General features: G+C 38.2%; 1 protein-coding gene across 13 annotated transcripts in view; it reads right to left on the bottom strand.

The window, feature by feature from the left end:
• Positions 1–23,880, bottom strand: part of GABPB1 (GA binding protein transcription factor subunit beta 1) — a 72,972-nt gene that overhangs the window by 12,002 nt on the left and 37,090 nt on the right. For 10 of the 13 annotated variants that reach the window (XM_006168766.3, XM_006168764.3, XM_006168763.3 and 7 more), the window contains exons 2-6: positions 17,485–17,592; positions 11,448–11,615; positions 9,633–9,827; positions 7,277–7,424; positions 6,838–6,951 (exon numbers count right to left, since the gene is read on the bottom strand). In XM_006168766.3, the coding sequence (XP_006168828.2) occupies positions 6,838–6,951; positions 7,277–7,424; positions 9,633–9,827; positions 11,448–11,615; positions 17,485–17,592 (733 nt within the window). Of the gene's footprint in view, positions 1–6,837; positions 6,952–7,276; positions 7,425–9,632; positions 9,828–11,447; positions 11,616–17,484; positions 17,593–17,799; positions 17,823–23,880 lie in introns of those variants that run through there. The other 3 variants (XM_006168769.3, XM_027768411.1, XM_014584258.2) reach the window with 2 other exon arrangements.

The following is a 23,880-nucleotide window of genomic DNA, read 5'->3' as shown; positions in this document are numbered from 1 at the left end:
ACTGCTGGTCCAGCATTCACTATTTTCACAAGTGGTTATATGAGGAAGCCATGACATCATCGTCTTGATGTGACGCAATGGGCGGTTGTACTGTGTACTTCCTGGCAATGTTTGACCGGAACTAATTACGAAGATGAGAATGAATACCGAATATGGGCGGTTCTGCAGACAACTGGAGCTACCAAGACTTCAAAGTCATAAAGAGCAATCAGGGGGCTGCCAGGTGGTATGGTAGTTGAGGGGCTGGACTCCCGCATGGCCAACTGCAGTTTGAGTCCTGGCCCAGGTGGTTTGCTTTCTCATTTCCCCTCTTTATCTTTCTCTGATCAGATTTTAAAATAATAATAATAAATAAAATTAAATAAATAATTTAAAATTAAAAAAAAAGAATAATGGAAGTAGAACGATCCCAGATTGAGAAGACTAAGAAAAATAAAGTACATATAATGGATAGGCTTTACTTGGACCCTGAATGAAAAAAGTAACTGTTATAAAGGACATTTGGGAGACAACTGCAAAAACTGGAATATGGAACATATGTCAAAAAATGTTACTAAATTAATGTTGATGTTTTTAGGAAATATAATGGTGCTGTAGATAGGCAGAAGACTGTCCCTTGTCCTTGGGAGAGATATGCCAACGTAAAGATGAAGTGTCATGATGTCTACAGTCTATTTTCAAATATTTTGACAAAATAAAAGTGTGTGTGTGTGTGTGTGTGTGTGTGTGTGTGTGTGTGTGAGTAAGAAAATATGGTTGTGGCAAGATGTTAACAGCTGGTGGCAAATACAGGCGAAAAGTATACCCCAGGCACATGTGCGTGCATACCCAAGAACCACCAGAGGAGAACAGAGAAGGGATCACAGTTTGGTCATCCCTCCAGGGATGCTTTCTCACTTTTCCTTGGTTTTCCTCTCTCTGTCTCTCTTCAGCAACATGTACCCTCTAGCTAATTAAGAAACAAAACAAAAACAACAGTGGACATAGTTTTTAAGATGTACACAGGCCTGGCTTCAACTCTGTTACTGTGTTATTTGGTTACAAAGGGTCACATTACAAACTACAGAATATTCAAAATACAAACAACCTTATGTTTTCTCTCATTATTTTTGCTTCTCTTAAACTAGGAAAATTTCAAGAAGATAATTACAAAATAAAATACAAAATATATTCAATAGAATGACTACTAAGGTTTTCAAACACATTAACTTTTGCTTTGATTTTTTTAAATATCCATATGAAAAAGAAATGTTCACTCTGATTGAATGCTAACTATAGTGAATATTTTAAAGCATAATCATATGTAAGAAATTTCTGAGATCACACAATCAAGGCACAGCTCCAAAACTTTCATCTTTGCACTATTTGCAGCAACTGTTATTAAAATAAGAGGGTTCTTGCCTTTCATCTAAGAAATGTCCTTTTAAGTTGTGTTATGGTAAGATACTTTAGAAAAAATTAAAGGAAACCAATTAAGTAAAAAGACAAAATGCTTCCACATAGGAAATGTTAAGACACACAAGAATAAAAAGAGAAAGCCTAAAAATTCTAAAAAGACTGTTAAATATACATATATTCAAATAAATAACAGGATAAAATAAAAAATACATATATCCCAAAATGTAAAACACTCTGGATGAAAAAATAACTAATATCATACATATTTATTAACCTAGTTCAAAAGTCAAGTTGTAGTATTTAAAGAGCACCTAGGTAATCTACAGCACTTTCCGAGATATCTGAAATCGCTCAGTTCAACGTTATTTTGAATTATAGTGCTATAAAACTGAAATAAAAGAGGCAGGAAAACTATCTTTGAAATGTTCTGAAAGATTGAAAATTCTACATAGAAATATTTAATAAAATAGAAACTAAATTTATTGGGAAAAAATAAGGTACAAAAATATCACGGCTGCAATGGAACCTGAAATTAAAAACAAAAAAGCAAACAGAAAACAACTTCATGAGGCCCCATAACTTAGTCCTTAAAGGCAGCTCAGCCTTATTACACTACTTTAGTAACAGACCAAAAAATTAAGCACAGAAAGAACCAGGTTCAAATTTCACTACTAGAGAGAAAGTAAGTATGGAACTTTTTACAGCTATCAGGTGCAATACACCTTTGGCAAACTATCTTATCAGTAATTAGCAGAAGTTGCTCTAAAGACAAGAATAAGAAAAAAAAAAAAAGGTGGTTATACACGTCTACTTAATCAAGGTATTATAAAGCTGGGCCACAAGAATAACACAGCTAAGAAAAGTTTCAACATAGGACAGAGTAGAGCTATAAAACTGAGTTTTATGAATGAGTGTTTTTTTTTTTAAAGGTTTTTGCTATAGGGCGCGTGCGCTCGCCAGAAAGACAGAGAGAGACAGAGAAATAAAAGCATGAAATCAGGGAACCAGCAGTTAGCGTAATGGCTATGTTGCTGGATTCCCACGTAGTCGACCGCGGTTCAAGCCCTGGACCCAGTGGCTTAAACTCACGCCGGGCACGTGTGCGTGCGTGCCCAAGATCCCGAGAGGAGAAGGGAGGAGAAGGGATTGCAGAGTGGCCATGCCCCCCTGGGGGGTGATTTCTCGCTGTCTGTCTCTCTGTCTTTCTGGCAAGCGCACGTGCCCTATAGCCAAAAACCTCTCAAAAAAAAAAAGCTTCACATCTCCCTTTTCCTCAAATGTCATTCTCCAGCTTTTCTCAGACTATTCCTACTTTTTTTTTTTTTTTTTTTTTAAGAGATGATTGCTATAGGGTGTGTGCACTCACTAGAGAGAGAAAAATAAAAAGCGAGAAATTACTCCTCAGGCGGGATGGTCATGCCACAGTCCCTTCTTCTCAGAATCTTGGGCACACACACACATATGCTCAGCATGAGTTTTAAGCTGCTGTATTTGGGACTCGAACTGCAGTCAACTACATGGGAGTCCAGCAATTTAACCATTACGCCATCTGCTGGTCCCTAGACTAATTCCTACTTAATCTTCAGTGTCAATGTCTCTTTTTCTGGGAAGAATCATGACCCTCCATGTGGCCAGTAAGCTTCAGTAGAAAGACAGGAAAACATGATTGCCTGTGTTTATTAATGACTAATGTACTGCATGGCAGTGGTTTTCCTGATGAGGAAAAGGGTGATAGCAATCCCTAAAAGACAGGTTTTTCCTGTACTGTCATTTAGAAATGACTTCCAAAATGAAATGATTTCCAAATTGTATGACTTGGAATGAGTCCCAGTCTATCTATATCCTATCCACTCTCTAGGGCACAACTCAACATCCTTCCCACCTCTGTGCATACCCCCAACTCGAGCTAGCAGTAATCTCTACCCTCAACACCAAAGAAACTCAAAGGGATATTCTAATCGTTAACCACTGACTACCTAAAGTTATAGTTGCTTATAACATCAATAAGACAGAGATATTTGATTTCACAAAGAAAGAATTATAACAGACTTCAGGAGGCTCTCCTTGGACTAACATTAACATTTGTTTTATATGTGAAAGATGGTCCTAATATAATCATGAAGGCACTATTTAAAGTCACAATTACCAAGTGAAATGCCATGGTATCCTAGACTATCACAAGTGCCTTCTCTTTATATGAAGGACCATGCCAGCCAGCTGGCTTCCATTTAAAATGCAGTCAAGCTGCTGCTACTCTATTTGGTATCCCAAAAAAAGTATGTATTCCATCACTTAGCCAGTAAAAGAAAATTCTATGTACAGTAACAATTAGTGTATTGGTGGGTCTTACATTACTTACTTACTTATTGGAGAGGTTTTTGCTATCGGGTGCATGCGCTTGCCAGAAAGACAGAGACAGACAGAGAGACAGAAAGCAAGAAATCACCCCCCAGGGAGGATGGCCATGCCGCAATCCCTTCTCCTCTATTCTCTTCTCGGGATCTTGGGCACGCACGCACATGCACCCGGTATGAGTTTAAACCACAGGGTCTGAGACTCAAACTATGGTCAACTACATGGGAATCCAGCGATGTAGCCATTACAACATCTGCTAGTCCCAATTATTTATTTTATTTATTATTCTTTTTTAATTTGACCAGAGAGAAAGAGAAAAAAGAGAAAGTGAGAAAGCAAGTTGCCAGGTCCAGGACTTGAACTGCAGTGAGCCACGTGGAAGTCCAGTGCCCTCAACCACCACGCCACCTGCCGGCCCCCTTACATTACGTTTAAAAAGAGCAAGACAGGGGCTGACCTGTTGTCTAGTGGCTGAAAGAGCTAGATCCCAGATAGTCAACCACAGTTCAAATACCAGTCCCAGGGGCTTGAAAAACACATGTGCATGTATGCCCCAAATTTCAACGAATGGAGAAATGGAGAGTGGGTTGTATCGTGATCATGCCCTGTTGGGGTGCTTCTCCCCTCTCTTTAGATAAAATTAGTTAACCTCCAAAAACCTCGGTTTCATCATATGTAAAATTAACAATACATTACTGTGTTTCCTGTATTCTAAGATGTCCTTAAAAGTGTATATTGGGTTGTCAGAGAAGTCACGATGTATTTCTTCTATGTAAAATGTGTCATGACTTTTCAACCCCCAATATTTAAACATTTGTAAAATGAGGACAAGGCTGACAACTGATGATATAAGAAACTGGATACTCAAGAGGCAGAGGAATAATCTGTGGCAGTTTTAGCTTTGCTCAAGCATGTGCAGACTGAGCACTGAGAAAGATGTTTGTTTCTATGTTTATACACCTCAGCGGGACTGTTCATGCTGGTGGAAATACATTTATCTAGTTTTTACTCAATTTGAGTTCTTAAGATAATTTCAAAACTATTCCACTATGATGTAGCATTGAAATAAAAAATTATTCTGCTCATAGACTATTGTAAGTCACATGCAATACAAGATAATTCTCTCAGACTAGACCACAACATTTTCTTTTTTAAAAAAGAAGTTTTTGCCTTAGGGCAGGAGTGCTCATCTGAGAGAGAGAAGGGCAAAGTGAAAAATCCCTCCCCGCCCCCCAGGAGGGATGGCCACACTGCAATCCCTTCTCCTCAGTTCTCTTCTCGGGATCTTAGGCATGTGCACACATACACACCAAGCATGATTTTCAAGCCTCCGGAGTCCAGGACTCAAATCACAGTAGGCCATGTGTGAGTCCAGCAACATAAGTTCTATGCCAACCATACCATTTTCAAAGGCAGGGGAAGTTAGAGGAGTTGGTGTGACCAATTCATGGAGCCAAACATCTAAATGCCAGAACTTCCAGTTGACTTCAAGAAAAGCTGTTAATTTTCTGGAATATGTAATTTAATTAAAAACCAGAAATTTACATTTAACAAATAGAAACCACCAATGAAATCAGGTGTCTTTGGTTAAGCTTCTGTGGTTACATAGGTGCTAAGAGATCCAAGCATGGGTTATCAAAGCAGCCCATCAATATAATCCATATAATGGCTAATGGCCAACAGCAACTCAGAAAAATCTCAGGGCTCCCAAGTATATTTAGATTCAAACTTTGATTATGATGCTAAAGAAGTTGGCTAAATGCCAGTTAGTTAAAAAAAGAAAAAGGGAAAAAGAGACAGAGAAAGAGAAAGTGAGAAGTCACCCCCCAGGGCAGATGGCCACACCACAATCCCTTCTCCTCCATTTTCCTCTTGGGATCTTGGGCATGCACACACACATGCCCGGCATGAGTTTAAGCCACCGGGTCCTGGACTGGAACCACAGTCGACTACATGAGTACGGCAACATAGCCATTACACCAACTGCTGATCCCAGAGAAAACACTAATTTAAAAAACAGATAAATTATTCTTTACTTTTGTAAGCATTGATTTAAATATAATGGCTTACACTACAACGAGGATATTTTCTTGGAGCTTTTAAAATTTTCTAATAAAAAAATATTTACTTACAAAATAATTACAGCAAAAAGTATTTTAGTTAAGTTTAAAGATAAACCTTGTTTAAACCAGCTATTCATTAACACTGCATGTCATCATTTAGTAACAGGTAACCCTTTTTATGCATAGGGTTGTCAGAAAAATCATGACTTATATTTCTATGCAAAATGCGTCAGGACTTTTCTGACAACCCAGTATTATTTTCTAGGTCTCATCATCATTAAGGTTTTATATTGTTCTACAGAACTGCAAAAAATTAAAATTTATGAAAAAGCAAATTCAAATATATTCACTTATTTTATTTAAACAGAAACTTACAAATTGGTACATGATACACTGGGTACATGGGCAAGTTTTCTGTGAACCACACATGTTTATTTTTAGTTTTAGATAGTTGCCAAAATTTAATATTCTTTTAAAATCTGTATTTCCAGCTTACCATGGAAAAGCAGAATGTGGTAGTACTGGATGCATGATTATCATCAGCAAGAGTTGAGAGTAGACACTCCCCACCCTCCCTCTCCCACATTCTTTAGCTGCATTTAACAACTCTGTCCATTTTACCCAAATTTCATACATCATCTTTCTGGCCTTTGTAAGTGCTTAAATGTACAAGTTATTTATTTTTTCAGATTTGCTAGAGGGTGCATATGCTCGCAGAAGAGTGACAGAAAGAGAAAAAGAGAGGGAAAATGAGAAAGCACCTGCAATTATTACTCCTCCACTTTCCCTTTGGGATCTTGGGCATGCGGGCACACACACGCACCTGGCATGTTTCTCAGGTCACTGGGTCTGGGATTCAAACTGTGCAGTCAGCCATGTGGGATCAAGCCATTTAACCACCACACCCACCAGCTGGCCCTAATACACCACAGTTTTTTCCTTGTTTTTATTTGTTTCTTTCTTTCTTCATATCGTCTTAATGTACAGCTTTTAACATACACATTTGACTTGTTTTTCTAACCTGGAGTTTCTGAAGAATTGGACAATGGAGCAGATGCTTCGGCTAAGGCAGCTAATGTAGCTAATACTGATGTAGAGGAGTTTCCAAACTGAACCGCAGACACACCTGTTTCATCTACGAGAAAAGAGAAAATAAATTAGAATTTTTAAGGAAATTAATCCAATACATGTTTCTGATACTCTCTTTTATTTTATGCAGCTCTTAAATGAAGCTTGGATAGCATTAGTTTCTGAAAGGGATAATATGGAAACAGTCTGCTATATCACCTTCCTTTAGAGTGTTTTGTCTCATAAAAAATTTGCTTTTTTGCCAATTACACCAAAGAAAACCAAGGTGGCTGATATAATCTTACCCTCATTCTCCAACAGTCCTTTCTTAAAAGGATGAATACCTACTAAAGCATAAAATCCCAACCGCTATCCTATGTGCATCTCAATACCTGTGGCCTTGGATGAATTTTCTGAAGATACCAGACCTGTTAGGTTCACCACCCCTCCAGGTCCGATGATAAACTGCGGAGTGGCGGCATGTATCGTCACAGTGTCGGGGCTCTCGGGGTTTGTGTTGATTTGGTTCTGCATAGCAATCTAGGGGACAAATGACCACAGCATGTTCAGAATTACAACCAGGACACGTGGTATAGATTCTCTACGTAATGTAAACACACATGAAAAGGAGCACTCTCTAAGAACCGTATCATACAAATGGAAGTATTTGTTTATGGTTTATTAAGCATGTCGTAGTAAACCACAGGTATGAATTTATACTCTAAGGTCTTATTAGGTAAAGCAACAAAATCCTGTGAAAGGAGAAATGGATATTTGAAAAGCTGGTATAGAATACAGAAAAACTAGAGTTCAAAGATATTCTACTGCCCTGTAGCCATAAAAATTAAATTATTTAAATTATTTTCTCTACTACATTCAGCAATATATAACACTTACATAAGTAAAGCATGACATTCCCAATTAATTTGGGAATCCTATTAGTTTTTTAAGAGAGATTTTTGCTATAGGGCACGTGTGCTCACCAGAGAAACAGATTTCTAGTGAGTAATCACCCCCTAAGAGGGATGGCCATGCTGCACTCCCTTCTCTTCCACTCTCCTCTTGGGATTTTGGGTACACATGCATACATGCCCAGTGAGAGTTTCAAGCCTCCGGGTCTGGAACTTGAACCACAGCTGGCCATGTTCAGTGACATAACCATTACGCCATCTGCTGGTCCCAATTGTTCCCTACTTTCAACCCCAACTTTCAAACGGAACTCTAAGGAGTAAAAGAATGGGAAGAAGCATGGTAAAACTCACTTGCCTGAACATAAAACATGTCTTAAGTAACTAGGAAGTTTATTGGAGTCAAATGGTTTTAGAAAAGAAGAGTTTTACTGGGAAAGGAAACAAGAAGATAGAAAAAAGAGGTAGTAAGTAAAAAAAGATCATTTATATCAGTATCGTTCAGCTGAAGAAAAGAGAAGTAATGTTGGTTAACTAAAAAAACCTGCCCAAAAGCCAGAAATAACTATGTCCACAGATTTTTTTCAAGATGGTAAAAAATAAAAGAAACATTAGAATGATAACTACATTACTCATTTGAGTGATATTATTATGGTTGTTAAATATTTTTTAAATTTTTAATATTTATAAAGTAATTTAAAGTAGACTTTGACAAACCATATAGTATTCAAATATAACTTGAATATATATGGCAACAAAAATCATTTCATAGGATAAAATGTCTAGGAAAATTCAGGAATGTAAAATATGGAAAGTAACCACCTTATGTAATTATGTTACATGAAAAGACTGTGGTCTTAATCAAGAAAATAAATAGTAACAAACAAAAAGGGAATAAAGATCAAAAAACCTGCCTGAAATAACTAAGAGCAGAATGAAGAGCTATAATCTTAATTGTTAAATCATCCACAAGACACAAAACCATCTACCTATAAAGCTTCCTTTAGTTTCTTTTCTTTTAAACGCCATAGGCCAGCCTAATGGCACAGCAGTTAAGTCTATGCACAGAAAGCTGGAGCCCACATGCTCAACTTGAAATCCCGGCTCCAGCAGCATCAAAAATATGCTGGGAACGTGTGTTTGTATGTCCAAAACCCTGACGTGATAGAGAAATGGGAGGATAAAGGACTGCAGCATGACTGAGCCCCTTCGGAGGGTGTTTTCTCTCAATCTGTCTGTTTCTCTCTCTTTCTCTGGCAAACACACACACCCAGAGGCAATTTTTTTTTTTTAAATTTTAAAGCCTGGGGTCAGCAGGTAGCATGGAGGTTAAGGAGCTGGGCTACCACTAAGGCACTGGGCTTCCACATGGTCAGCTGCTATTCAAGCCCCAGACCCAGTGGCTTGAAAAGCACTCTGGGCATGTGTGAGTACATACCCAAAGTCCCAGGAAGAAAATGGAAAAAGGATGGTGGTATGGCCATTTGCCCCTGGTGGGTGATTTCTCACTTTCTCTTTCTCTGTCTCTCTCCAGTGAGCACAAGTGCCTTAAAAAATTTAAAGACGGGGGACCAGCAGTTAGCGTAATGGCTATGTCACTGGACCCCCATGTAGTCAACCGCGGTTTGGGTCCCGGACTCACGCTGGGTGCATGCGCGTGCGTGCCCAAGATCCTGAGAGGAAAATGAAGGAGAAGGGATTGCGGCGTGACCATCCCCCCTGGAGGGTGATTTCTCGCTTTCTGTCTCTCTGTCTCTCTGTCTCTGTCTGTCTGGTGAGCACACGTGCCCTATAGCAAAAAACCTCTTCAAAAAAAAGAAATTTTTAAGTCGAAAGTTACCTGTAATATCTCTGCTAAATCTTCATTCCCATTGTCTATCGAAATATCAAATGCAGTTTTACAAAATTTACTTTGCGTGTGTACATCAGCACCGTATTTGATTAAAAGTTCCACCACTTCCTGATGGTTGTGTTCCGTGGCCCAATGTAGAGCTGTCATCTTTAACATGTCCTTTGCATTGACGTCAGCACCATGCTACAAAAGTGTTTCAAGATAAAAAGATTACTAAATATGAAGTATTCCTGATGTAAAAATACCAGTCACTATGCTGTAAAGTAAAAACAACATGCTCAATTGTGTGTGTGTTAAATACATGTTCCACCAATCATAACTCTTCTGTCATTTAATCATTTTCCTACCATGGTCACTTTCTTAACCACTTTTTTTCCTTTAAATTTCTTAGGAATTCTTTTTTTAGTCACTCAGTTAGGGCACAAAGGGTTAGGAAGGCATAAAAAGTGAAAGAAAACTATGAATAAGATCCCTCCAAAACCCTTCTTAGTGTTGTATGGGAGCTGGACTACTTATTCCTCATTTACATTAAAATATCCTTTGCTTTCAAAATCAGTATAATATAAGGAATTAAAGCTAGAAGTACAATGTCCAATAGGATAGTCCCTAGACATAAGTGGCTATTAAGCACCTAAACGTGACTAGTCAGATTAAATGTGATATATATAAACACACACTGGAATTCAATGATTAATACCAAAAGAATATAAAATATCTCAATAATTTTTAGACTGCTTTCATGTTTAAGTGATTATTTTATATATACAGTGTTGAATAAAACATAATAAAATTACTCTTTTGCTTTTTCAATTGTAGCAAGCAGAAAGACTATCTAGAATTTTATGCGATTTGCATCTGTGGTTTCCATTGTATTTCTTTTGAATAGGCTATTATGGAGAACGGGATAAAAAGGATCAAGAATAATGTCTATCACTGAGCTGGCTCCAAGGGCTGGTGGTTAAGGCTGCTGGATCCTACATGATGGGTACAAGCGCATGTGTGCCCAAAATCCCAAAGGAAGAGGAATATGGAGAAGAAGGGATTGGAATGTGACCATTCCTCATAGGGGCACTCTCTCCTTTCCCTCACTCTCTCTGGGTGAAACCCAAAAAAAAAAAAAAAAGAAGAATGTCAGGGCAAGCAAGTGGTGTGGTGGTTAAGGCACTGGACTTCCACATAGTCAACCGTGGTTTGAGTCCTAGACCTGGCACTTGCTTTCTCATTTTCTCTCTTTCTCTTTCTCTCTCTGGTCAAATTTTTAAAATAATAATAATATTGATAAATAAAATTGAATGAATTTTTTTTTTTTTTAAAAAGGATAATGACTATCTTGCTTTATCTTTCCTCTCTCTGGTGAGCACACATACTCTCTAGCAAAAAATAAAGATAAAGATAACATCACTCTCTTTCAGAATTTTCTACATTACTCCTTGGCATTTAGATAAGTAAAGAAAAATTTTCATTTATATTTTTCGTTACTTTTGTTAATTATCCCAAGCCTAACGTTCCCTTTCATGAACACTTTAACTATATTAAGGCAAGGCTGTAATTCTTTATCAAAAGGTAGACCAAGGTGTAAGAAATCAATTGTTTGACTTACCTAAGAATATATCTTTTCTCCCCCTCACAAAGGAAAATTTAAGGTATCTTTCATTTGATAGGTTGATACACACAAAAGAATTAGATGCTATAGATAAAACACGAAGTAGCCATTCAATAAAACTAGCTCTTTTCTCTTTCCTACAGAACCATAGTCTTTGGAGACTTACTTTCAAAAGCAAAGTTCAAAAAAAGAACACATACCTTAAGCAAAACCTCAACTATGCTGGCATGGCCCTCAGAAGCTGCCATATGTAATGGGGTTCGGTCCACTTTGGTTCTGGCATCCCTACTCACACCAGCTCGGAGTAGTACCTCTGTGGTGGAATAATGCCCGTACTGTGCGGCCAGGTGAAGTGGAGAAGTTCCCAGCTGTATGACAAGAAAAAGAAAATCCACATTTATTGCTATTTTTAATACCCTTCTTCTACTACTATGTATTATTATATATTACCTGTTTACATAGTAATTCAAAAGAAATTATTTGATTTATGCTTCTTATATCCTCATCTCAGAGGTCTTCAAATCCCATACACTCTTCAATGTGAAAGAAAAGTCAACGTATTCTTTAATTCAAACTTTCTTTTTTTCACACATATCATTTCATGTAATCTCATCATAACACAGGTACTATTATTATCCACATTTATAAGCAAACAAACCAAGACATGAAAAGTTATTAATTTGCCTGAAGTCACAGAAGAAAGAGAACACAAAGCTAAACAGCTGTTTTGTTTTGTTTTTCTTTAAGAGGTTTTGCCTTAGGCATGTGCACTTGCCAGAGAGAAACAGAGACAGTGAGACGGAAAGTGAGAAATCACCCTCCCAGAGAGAATGGCCACACCACCATCCCTTCTCCTCCATTCTCCTACCAAGATCTTGGGCATGCACACACACACACCCAGCATGATTTTTCAAGCCACCAGATCTGGGACTTGGACTGCAGTCAACCATGTGAGAGTCCAAAGACATAACCACCACACCATTCACTGGCCCTAACATGTGCTCTTACTACAGGGCAAAGATGAATTCATTTACCTTTGAAATATTTTATCACTTTAAAAAAAAAAATCTTTTTTTTTTTTTTTTAAATAGATGGCACATGCACATTTTTTTTTTTTTTTAAAGAGATGGCACATGCACTTGCCAAAGAGACAGAAAAGGCCGAGAAGAGAGTATCCTTTATAAAGAATGGCCAAGCTGCAATCCCTTCCCCTCAATCTCTCCCTCCCTTTGGGATTTTGGACATGCATGCACATGTGCCTGGCGTGTTTCTCAAGCCACCAATTCTAGGACTGGAACAGTATGATCAGCCATGTGGGATCCCAGCTGCCTTAATGACCAGGTCACAGAGTCAGCCCAAAATCTGATATTTTTAAGGGAAGGTCATTCTAATAGATGGACAAAGGTTTTTCTCATGTGTTTGTTTTTAATTGCCAGAGGCTGCATGTGCTTATCAGAGACAGAGAGAGGGAGAAGTAGAAAACCTTGTGACAGACAGACAGATACACACATACACACACACACACACCATGTTTTACAAGCTGCAAGGGCCAGGATTCAAACTTCAGTTGGCCATGTGAGATCCAGCTTCCTTAACCAGTAGGCCAGGAGAAGCTTGTTAAACAATCCTCCCTTCTTTCTCTGGGCTTCGTCGTATTTTTCTACAACTGGACCTTTCTACACTCTTAAATCCTAATATTTAATGAAAGTATCTCAAGAGCACATTTAGCAACCATGAGTTTTGTTCAGTGTGATATTAGGATCTTTTTCTTCTGTATATATATTTTTTTCTCCTTGGGACATTCCCTTTTTGGTTGTTGATGAAAAATACATAACATACATATGTGTCACTTACAGAAAAATATCGAGGCAAACATCCAGGAAATCAACACCACAGGAGTTGGTTCTAAAAATAAGTCAGTAATTTAAAATCTTCCTACATGGGCCGGCAGGTGGCATGGTGATTAAGGCACTGGACTCCCACATGGCTAACAACAGTTCGAGTCCCAGACTTGGAGGCTGGCGCTCTGTGTTTGTGTGCACGTGTGTGTGTATGTGTGTGTCCCTGGTCAAACTGAAGAAGAAATTAAATAATTCATTTCTTTTAAATTTTTAAAAATAAGAACCAGTAGTTTGTGTAATGGCTATGTCACTGGATTCCCATGTAGTTGGCCGTGGTTCAAGTCCCAGACCCAGTGGCTTAAACTCATGCCGGCATGCATGTGTGCGTGTCCAAGATACCGAGAGGAGAATGGAGAAGAGATTGCAGCGTGGTCAACCCTCCTGAGGGGTGATTTCTCGCTTTCTGTCTCTCTGTCTCTCTCTGTCTTTCTGGCAAGTGCACGCACCCTATAGCAAAAACCTCTCAAAAAAAAAAATGTATTTTTTAAATACATATTCCTATATGCTACTCCCTAATCACAAACCTTTCCTTCAGCCCCAGAAATATCTCACATTTGGTGACAAACATCCCTTTGCTTTTCTTTGTATCACTTATGCACTCCTAAATACTTTGATTTCATGTCGTGAACATTAAATAAATTGAATCATACTCCCTATGTTTCTCTGATTTGCCTTTTTTTGCTTAATATTATGTTCATGTGATTTACCCATGTTAATGAACATCAGTGTAGTCAACTAATTTCCTCTGCACTACAATATTCCATTGTATGAATAAACCACAATTAATTTAATCAGTTTACTGGTTAAATTTGGGTTGTTCCCAGTTGTTTGTAATTATGAATAATGTTACTGCTAAATGCAATCTTGTATGTGTTTCCAGCACATGAACAAGAGATTCTTTTGTGAATATTGTTAGAAGTGCAATGCTATATCATAGCGCTTGCCTGTGTTCAGATTAACTAATTAGACACTGCCCAACTGTTCTCCACAGTTATTAGACCAATGTGGACTTCCATCGAAAGTATTTGAGGGTTCCCTCTTCGCCATCTCCTTAGCAAGGTTTGGTACCATTAGTCTTTTTTGACTAGCCTGGTAGATAGACCCTTTCTAGCAATATTTCATGACTTCACTTGGCATTTGCCCAAGTTGAGCACATTTTCTTGCTTATTGATCATTCAAACTTTCTAAAGTATCATATCATGTTTACTGGTCATTCAGACTTGGTAAGGTATCACATCAAGTAATTTGCTCAGGTTTTTATTATTTTATCTGTCTTTTTAGTACTGATCCACAGAATTCTTTATGTGTTATGGGTATTAACTTTTAAGATCATTTTGTCTTAATATACTATAGTATCACTATTTTTGAACCTATATATGGATTTTTTTTTAAACTGATCCTACTGGAGATGTGTTGGGCTGCTTGAATCTGTAGGATGCCATCTTTCATCAATTCTGGAAAATTCTTAGCAATTACTTCTGCAAATTATTTCATCCTATTCTTAGTCTCCCTGTGGATACATGATTAGATTTATGTTAGACTTTTTCACCTCACATTTTTGTCTGTGTTGAATTCTGGGTCATTTTTTCTTATCTTTCAGTTTATTGATTTGTTTCTTCGGTTGCTTCTAAAACGTTACCAATATCTTACAGCTATGCTTCCACTGTCAGTTGTTTCAGTGGGTTATTGTTAAAGGCACCTTGTGCTTGCGTGTTTCATTATTTCTGACTGCTTTTCTTTTAGTTCATTTGTGAATATGAAGTCTGAAATGGAGACAGATGCTTCTAGAGAATATGTGAATTTTTGTTAAGTTTTTCAGCATATACAGGTATTTATGATTGAAGCAGCAAACGTGTACAAGAGATAGCTTGTAGTTTCAAATTCTCAACAACAAAGTTCTTCCTCTCTCCATTCAGTGCTCTGGTTCAAGTTGGATCATTCTCTTTGCAACACCTTACAACTGGGCCGGGGGTAGGAGCAAGTGGGCGGAGGAAAGGGATATTTCTGATTTACTCTTACACTGAAGGTGAAGCTCTCTGGGATTCCAGGGTTATGGAGAAAGACTCTCCTGTCAAACTTGTCTCCATGCACACTCCCAGGTCTTTGCCTTTAGTACCCCATGCCAGTGAGTGGGAAAACCAACAGATAAGGCTGAGGTCAGCAGATGGTCTTAGCATAAAATTTCTCTGGGTTTTAGCTATTACTTGTTTTTTCTGGATGATAATCTCTTTCTTTCTAACTCAGCAGTGCACTTAAGATTTTCTTAAAAATATCTAATCAGGACAAGCAGGTGGCATGGTAGCTAAGGCACTGGATCCCACATGGCCGACTCCATGGTTCAAGTCCTGATTCTGGCAGCTTGAAAATCAGGCTAGGCACATGTGCATGTGTGCCCAAAATCCCAGGAGGAAAAAGGAGAAGGGATTGCATTGTGGCCATCCCCTCCAGAGGTTCTTTTTCTCTCTCCCTGGCAAGCACTTTATGGTAAAAAATCTAAAAGGAAAAACAAAACAAACCCGAAAAAAAAAAAATCTAATGAAAAGGTTTTGTTTTTTAAAGATAGTTCTGAAATATTTATAGATGGAACAGTAAGTTTCCTTAAATGTGCCTTAAAATAATACAGAAAAAAGAAGTTGGACAGAGTGAAAGAGTAAACAAGATTTATCACCATGATTTGATGATTTCTCAAGTTGGATAAAGGATATACGGAGCTTGATATATGTTTGAAATCTCCATAATTTAAAAAAAATGGGAACTAGACAACAGAGGCACAGTGTAATGCAATGCTCTGTAATGCTGAGGCCACATGGGAGCAGCCTGAGTTCACATCCCAACGTCTCCCTACACAGGTTAGGTGTGCCAGTGATCCTGGCTGGCTGACAGAATGTGTTACAGCATAACAATCTTATTGAAGGTGGCTGTGTCTGTCTGTCTGCCTGCCTGTCTCTCTCTCTCTCTCAGAACAAACTCATAAACTTACATTTGTGTGTGTGTGTGTGTGTGTGTGTGTGTGCGCTCAGCCATGGTGGCACAAACAGGATGGCTGCTGCTACATGAGGCTGAAGTCACATGGGGGCCTGGGTTCATTTCTAAGACCAACTTAAACAGGGCTGGTTGGGACCAGCAGATGGTGTAGCAGTTATGTCATTGGACTCCCACATGGCTGACTGCATTTCAAGTCCCGAATCCAGAGGTTTCAAACTCTCACCGGGCGCATGTGCATACGTGACCAATATGCCAGGAGAATAGAGAAGGGACTGCAGCATGGATATCCTCCCTGAGGGGGGATTTCTCACTTTATGTCTGTCTTTCTCTGTCTCTCTGGCAAGCACACGTGCCCTGTAGCTAAAACTCTCTCTTAAAAAAAAATAAAAATAAATAAAACAGGGCAGGTAAGGTACCATGTAATCCTAGCTTAGCTAACAAGGAGGCTGGGGCAAGTGGATTGTGACATGGTGAGATGCTATCAAAATTACCTCTTTTTCTCTCTCTGTTAAATTTCTTTTTTCTTTTTTTTGGAGAGGTTTTTGCTATAGGGCACATGTACTCGCCAGAAAGACAGAGAGAGACAGAAAGTGAGAAATCACCCCCGGGGGGATGGCCATGCCACAATCCCTTCTCCTCCATTCTCCTCTCAGGATCTTGGGCACGCACGCACACGCGCCTGGCATGAGTTTAAGCCACGAGGTCCAGGACTCAAATCGTGGTCGACTACATGGGAGTCCAGCGACACAGCCATTATGCTAACTGCTGGTCCCCCAAATTTTTTTCTTTTGATTTTCAAGAAAAATTAAAAAAGAAGAAGGGACAAGAAATCCAAAAACAACAAAATTAAAAGTCTGGAATTTTTAGTTGTTACCAATACAAGTGTTAATACAGATTCCTAGCCCTCCATCTTGCTTCTGATTTACCCCTGGAATTAAAGATATGTTTTTTACCTTCCCCACTGTTTCCCCACCTGAAATACAATTTGTTTTTCTTTTTGGGAGCAGTCAATATACCAACTCCAAGATCTATTACTTTCTGCATTACAAAATCTTCCTATTTAAAAGATCTTTCAATTAAATACTCATCTCATATTAGTGCACTCCAGCATTTACAAAAAAAAAAAAACTATTATGTGCACAAAATATTTGGATAGGTTCCTGATGCCAAAAACTTTTTAAAATTATACAAACCATTCTTTTTAAAAGGAAGTTTTAAAAGACAGAATTCTAAAATTGTAATTACATTTGCAAAAAAGTTAATTTATAAACACAATATTAACTAAATTCTTATCTGGAAAAACTAAAAAATGATGGGGAGAAAGAGCCACAACATTAAAAGCATTCTTTACCCAGTCGGTAGTAAAAGGAGCTCCATTTGCCATCAAAATACGCACTTCATCATCTTGACCTGCTCGCGCCGCTTCTAAAAGCTTCTTTCCCAAATCTACCAGGGACATCTAAACAAAACATAGACGAACTGAACATCAACATCTCAATGTATATATTATGGCATGACTTTTTCCCCTCCTGTCTTTATTAATAAGTCATTTTTTTATTATTCCTTCAAAAGGTTGTGGTACGATTAACCTAAAACTACAGAACACACAAAAATAATTTACATTTGGATTTTTGAAATAGATTTTCCTTTCTGAATAAGTTTTTACCTAAAATAAAATTACTTTGAAGTCTCCAAACATAGCCTGTAAAAGACAGAAGAGGTAAGTAGCAGACAAAAGCTGGCCTAAAATTTAAACCTGGAAACTGATTGATTGTTTTCATTTTCACTACAGGAGCTGCAGCAATGTATTTTTTTTATAAAAGTAAATAAAGTAAAAGATATTACCCTTATACTTTGCCTTATTTACTTTAATAAAGACGGTAATAAGTAAGACATTACCCTATTATTGTACAAATTAAATTAAATCTACTGTTAGTTTTATTAATACTAAATATGTTCAAATTTTCAAAATAAGTATTTTCTACCCCTGCATATTCAATGCATATTTCAGTTCTTCCAGAAAGGAGCACAATTTACTTCTCATGAAAACACTAAAAAGAGAATCTAGCAGTAATATAAATGGAGTATGTGTCTCAGGAAACTAGAAAGGATACTTCATATCTTGAATTCAAGATATCTGAAAATGCTAATGTCCCACCTAGGGTATGTTCTGTGTGTGTGTGTGTGTGTGTGTGTGTGTGTGTGTTTCTTGAGGAAGAATATTGAACTATGTGTTAGTAAAAAGTCATGACAAGGGTATATAGGTTAAAAAAAAAAAAAAGATTTGGATGTATCAGAGATGCTCAGATACAAGGGACAATAGTTTTTAAAAGAAAGTTTCCGAATCTAGAAAGACTACTCAGCTGGAAGAATACTCAATGATACATATAGTATCCTAAGGGAAGGTAGGTAGACTGGTTAGGGCTATGGGGAAGGGAAGATATGGATCTAGTTTTTGTTTATTTGTTTTAAGAAAGATTTTTACTGTAGGGCACATGCATTCACCAGAAAGGCAGAGAAACAGAAAGCGAGAAATCATCCCCGGGGCTATAGCCACGCCATAATCCCTTCTCCTCCAATTTCCTCTCAGGATCTTGGACACACACACACACATACATACACACACACCCTGCATGAGTTTTAAGCCACTGGGTCTGGGACTCGAACCACAGTTGACTACATGGGACTCCAGCAACATAACCATTATGCCATCTGCTGGTCCCAAGATTTAGAGTTTTAAAAAGTACATAAAGTGTGAATTTGTCTCAAAAATGTAAATATTCTTTTAGGGTTAGGTAAGTAGACACATTTCTAAGAAAGGAATAGGCTGATTACTGTATCCCAATCTTGTGTGGGCAGCTACTAATCAAGAAAGAAGAGAGACTATGTGGTGAGAATAAAGTTGGTAAATGGATCCTGAAAAGGTTGTTTCTGTCAAAAAGAATACACCACATAATTAGAAGGAATGTTAAGAGATATAAAAAGGATAGCTATAAGAAACTACATCCCTGGAACCAGCAGATGGCACAATGGTTATGTCGCTAGACTCCCATGCAGCCAATTGCAGTTCAAGTCCTGGACCTGGTGGCTTAAAACTCACACAGGGCACATGTGTGTGTGTGTGTGTGCCCAAAATCCCGAGAGGAAAACGGAGAAGAGGTTGCAACACGACCATCACCTCTAGGAGGTAATTTCTCTCTTTCTGTCTCTCTGCCTCTCTTTTTCTCTCCAGTAAGCGCATGCTCCCTACAGCAAAAAACTCTCTAAAAAAAAAAAAAAAAAAAACTACATCCTTGAGAGTACACAGAATTATTCTTTAAAGGTCTAACTCAAAGAGAAAAAGGAAGAAAAACTAAAGAACAAGAACCCAACTCATCAATGGTCAAAAAACATGATCATACATGTAAAAAAGAAAACGGAAATAATTCACTAGTATAAAAAGCAGTCAGCATCACCGATAGTCAAACAAATACTAAGTAATAATTTTAAAGTAATTCCTGATACAGTCAAGAATAGAGTGAAATTGATACTTATATAATGACACCTCATACATGCTGATAGCAATATAAATGAGTCAGCATTATTTTGTATAGCCAATTTGGCAAATTCAAATACAAAAACATGCCAGCCTACTGACCCGATAAATGACCCTGCTGGGAACTTATTTTCTATCAGTAAAGGCTTTTTAAAAAATTTGCCAGAGGGTACATGTACTCACCAGAGAGAGAGAGAAAGAGGAAGAAGTGAGAAAGTATCCCCCATAGAGGACAGCTAGCTTTGCTAAAAGGCACAAATGCTCATTGGAGAGACAGAGACAGAAAGTGAAAAACCACCCCCCAGGGAGATGGCCACACTGCAATCCCTTCTCCACTCTCCTCTTGAAATCTTGGGCACATACAACATACACATGGCATGAGTTTAAGTGGCTGGGTCCAGGACTCAAATTCAGGTAGACTACATAGGAGTCCAGCAACATAACCATTATGCCATCTGCTAGTCTCTATGGAATATTTTATTTAAAGAATTATTTATTTATTTAATTCCATTTGTTACTATTATTATTTTATTTTACCAGAGAGAGACAGAGACAGAGAGAGAAAGGAAAAGAGAAAGTAAGCCGCCACGTCTGGGATTCAAACAGCAGTTGGCCATGTGGGAATCCAGTGCCTTTTAACCACCACCACCACCCGCTGGTCCCTGGAATTATATTTTTATACTCTGAGCAATCTAAAGAAAAAGAAACTGAAATCCAATAGAACAAGATGAAATAATGTAAATAATTTTAAAACTATATATATGAGTTATGCCACATTAAGTAAAAAGATGCTAAATTAATTTTTGAATGTCGAAACATGCACATAACAAAATACTAGAAAATATTAACTAGAGTTAAGATGGGCCCCCCATTTTAGAAAGTTTATGTAATGTTGCTATATTACCTAACAAAAATGTTTCTTTAAATGCAGAAATTATATTGCATAAATGTCAACTAAGTAAATAATGACATTAAAAGAAGTTATAGGGACCAACAGGAGGAGGTGGTTAAGGCACTGGACTCCCACTGGCATACCGCAGTTCAAGTTCCAGACCTAGCAGCTTGAAAATCATGCTGGGCTTGTGTGCCTAAAATCCTGAGAGGAAAATGGAAGAGAAGGGACTACAGTGTGGCCCTCCCTCCTAGGGGGGCGATTTCTCACTTCCCACTATCTCTCTCTGTGAGTACAAGTGCCGTGTGGCAAAGAAAAGAAAGAAGAAGAAGAAAGAAAAGTTATATACAGGAAGGGTGAAAAACAAAGATAATGCAGGATATTGGGTACTTAAAACAGTAAACTGACTAATCTGCATGTAAGAATTTCAGTAAGACAATGACTTGTAATAAAACAAATGCAAAGTCGAAAGGGCTTCTCTCATAATTCAACTGTCTCTTAAAGATACTGTTTAAGGAAAAAGGATACTAAAGTTACTCTGCTTTTTGAATTCCATAGACAGGGACCACCAGATGGCATAATGGTTACGTTGCTGAACTCCCACGTAGTGGACCGCGGTTCAAGTTCCAGACCATAGGCTTAACGTTCATGCAGGGCGCATATGCAAGCATGCCCAAAATCCCAAGAGATTGTGGCGTGGCCATCCCCCTTGGGGGGTGATTTCTCGCTTTCTATCTCTCTGGCGAGAGCATATGCACCCTATAACAACAACAAAACAAAACAAACAAATGAAAATTCCAAAGACAATACACCTGTGCAGTGGATAACTGTGGCTGGATTCTTAGAAATCAGTGATTCCCAACGGTAGCAGCACTGCCCCCTAGAGGGTCCTTTATGTCTATGGATGCGTTTCTGTAACTGAAGGTGGGGAAGCTCTACTATAATAGTATTTTTTTTTTTACATTTTATTTATTCAGTCAATCATTTTCATTTGACCAGAGAAAGACAGATAAACAGAGAGAAGGAAAGTGAGAAAGCAAGCACCAGGTTCAAGACTTGAACCATGGTCGGCCATGTGGGACTGTCCAGCACCTTCACCACCACGCCACCTGCTGACCCCTATAATAGCATTTAATAGGCACGTGCCAGCGATATTAGAGCTCCAGCAATGTAGGAACAATCCTATGGCAAAGAACTGTCACATGTTCTGGATGATTTTCAAAACTCCACTGTATAGATCTACAGCTAGACCTAACAAGTAAACAAAATGCTTTCTTTTCCAGTGTTAACGTGTACCACATTTTCTGGAATGCAACCATACAACACATCATTTTGTTTTTGTTCAGAACTTTATTGAGTTCTTCATCATTTTAGAAAATGTCAATGCCATTTGGTATCTGTAACATCGATGTAACAATGTATAATTAGCTTGCACAGCTATCACATTCACTGTGATTTTATGGACATGTGCACACATGTGACGGCCTCATTGGGTCATCTAGCATAGTATGCTCTAGCATTTACATATTTCAATATACATTTTACTACAAATCTCTTCTCTTCTACTCTCCTTTATATTGGATTCAAGGCATTATAATGATTTTCTTGAAATTAAGCAGATAGATAATATTAGCTAGGGATTTCATTTGAAGTTAGCAGAAGAAGCAGAAGCAATACAAAATATTTATTATAAAAAAGTAGCAATGAAGGACCAGCATTTAGTGTAATGGCTATGCCGCTGAACTCCCAAGTAGTCGACTGTGGTTCGAGTCTCGGACCCAGTGACTTAAACTCACGCCAGGCATGTGTGCATGTATGCCCAAGATCCCGAGAGGAGAATGGAAGAGAAGGGATTGTGGCATGGCCATCCCCCCCGGGGAGTGATTTCTCGCTTTCTGTCTCTCTGGCAAGTGCATGCGCCCTATAGGAAAAAGACCTCTCCAAAAAAAAAGTAGCAATGAGAGTCAGTGGGTAGCATAATGGTTAAGGCACTGGACTCCCATGTGGCCGACCATGGTTCAAGTCATAGACGTGGCAGCTTTTGCTTTCTCACTTTTTGTCTCTCTCTCTTTCTCTCTGTCTCTCCCTGGTGAGAATAGAAAGAGAGAGGGAAAGGGACTACCAACAGAGTTCTCACACTATAATCCTGGTGTACGTGCATGCCCTGTAGTAAATTTTTTAAAAAGATAAATAAAATTAAATAAATAATTTATTCTTAAAAAGACAGCAATAGACCTAATAAGGCTGAAAGCCAACAGAAGAAAATATATGTGAGATCAAACAAGAACAAAGTCCAAGTTGCTCTAATTTTCTTGCTAAGAGAATCAGAAAACCTTTCAATAATGAAAATACCCAAATCATAGTGATTTCACTTCTAACTCTCCCCTAGCGGGAACCACACACATCACAGGGGAGTAACTGTGACTCTTAGAAGAGTTCAACTGAATTAAGACAACAAAATCGACCAAGGCTATCAAAATTCAAAGTTGATTCCTTTCTTCTTGACAAAACTGCTTAAAAGAACATGCTGAGAGGGCCATCTAGTGGTCATAAGAATTACTATGAAAAATACTATTTTAAAGCAGAGTTTGCATTATATATTATATTGAATTTTTTGTTTATAGCTCATACAACTGCTGTGAGGATTATAGCACCTACGAGTCATGAAGTCTCCATGAAATTTTAAAGTAGTATTCTATGTGAATTGTTACTAGCACACGTAAAATAAGCATATAAATAGCAACAGGCCATCCACCACAGCAAAGGAGTACTGCAGTGCTCTGCATGCTGAAGCCACGTGGGAAGGTTGGGGTCACATCCCACGGTCTTTCTACACATGCTGGGCATGGGCTCATCATGCTCACGAGCCTGGCTGGCTGGGGCTGGGGGAGGACTACAGCGCGAGAACTCTGTTGGGAGTGCTTTCCTTCTCTTCCTATTCTCAAGAGATAAATATGCTTTTAAAGAAAATGTCAGTAAAATTTTTAAATTTAAACCAATTACAATGCTTAATAAACTTTGTCTAAAATAAAACTTTTGGAATAAACTTTTTATATCACTCTTATATTGAACAAGTATAATTACAAGTCCAATCATTTTAAGAGAGATTTTTGCTATAGTGGGTGTGCACTGGCCAGGGAGACAGAGAGACAGAAAGCCAGAAATCACCTCCCAGGAGGATGGCCCGCCACAATCCCTTCTCTCAGAATTTTGGGCATGCACACACACATGCACCCAGTATTGAGTTTCAAACCGCTGGGTCCGGGACTCAAACCACAGAAAGCCATGTGAAAGTCCAGTGACATAACCATTATGCCATC

The sequence above is a fragment of the Tupaia chinensis genome, unplaced genomic scaffold, assembly GCF_000334495.1.
Source record: "Tupaia chinensis unplaced genomic scaffold, TupChi_1.0 Scaffold146140_1, whole genome shotgun sequence".
NCBI lineage: Eukaryota > Metazoa > Chordata > Mammalia > Scandentia > Tupaiidae > Tupaia > Tupaia belangeri.
Note: the sequence above shows the minus strand (reverse complement) of the source record. Positions and strands in the feature narration are given on the sequence as shown.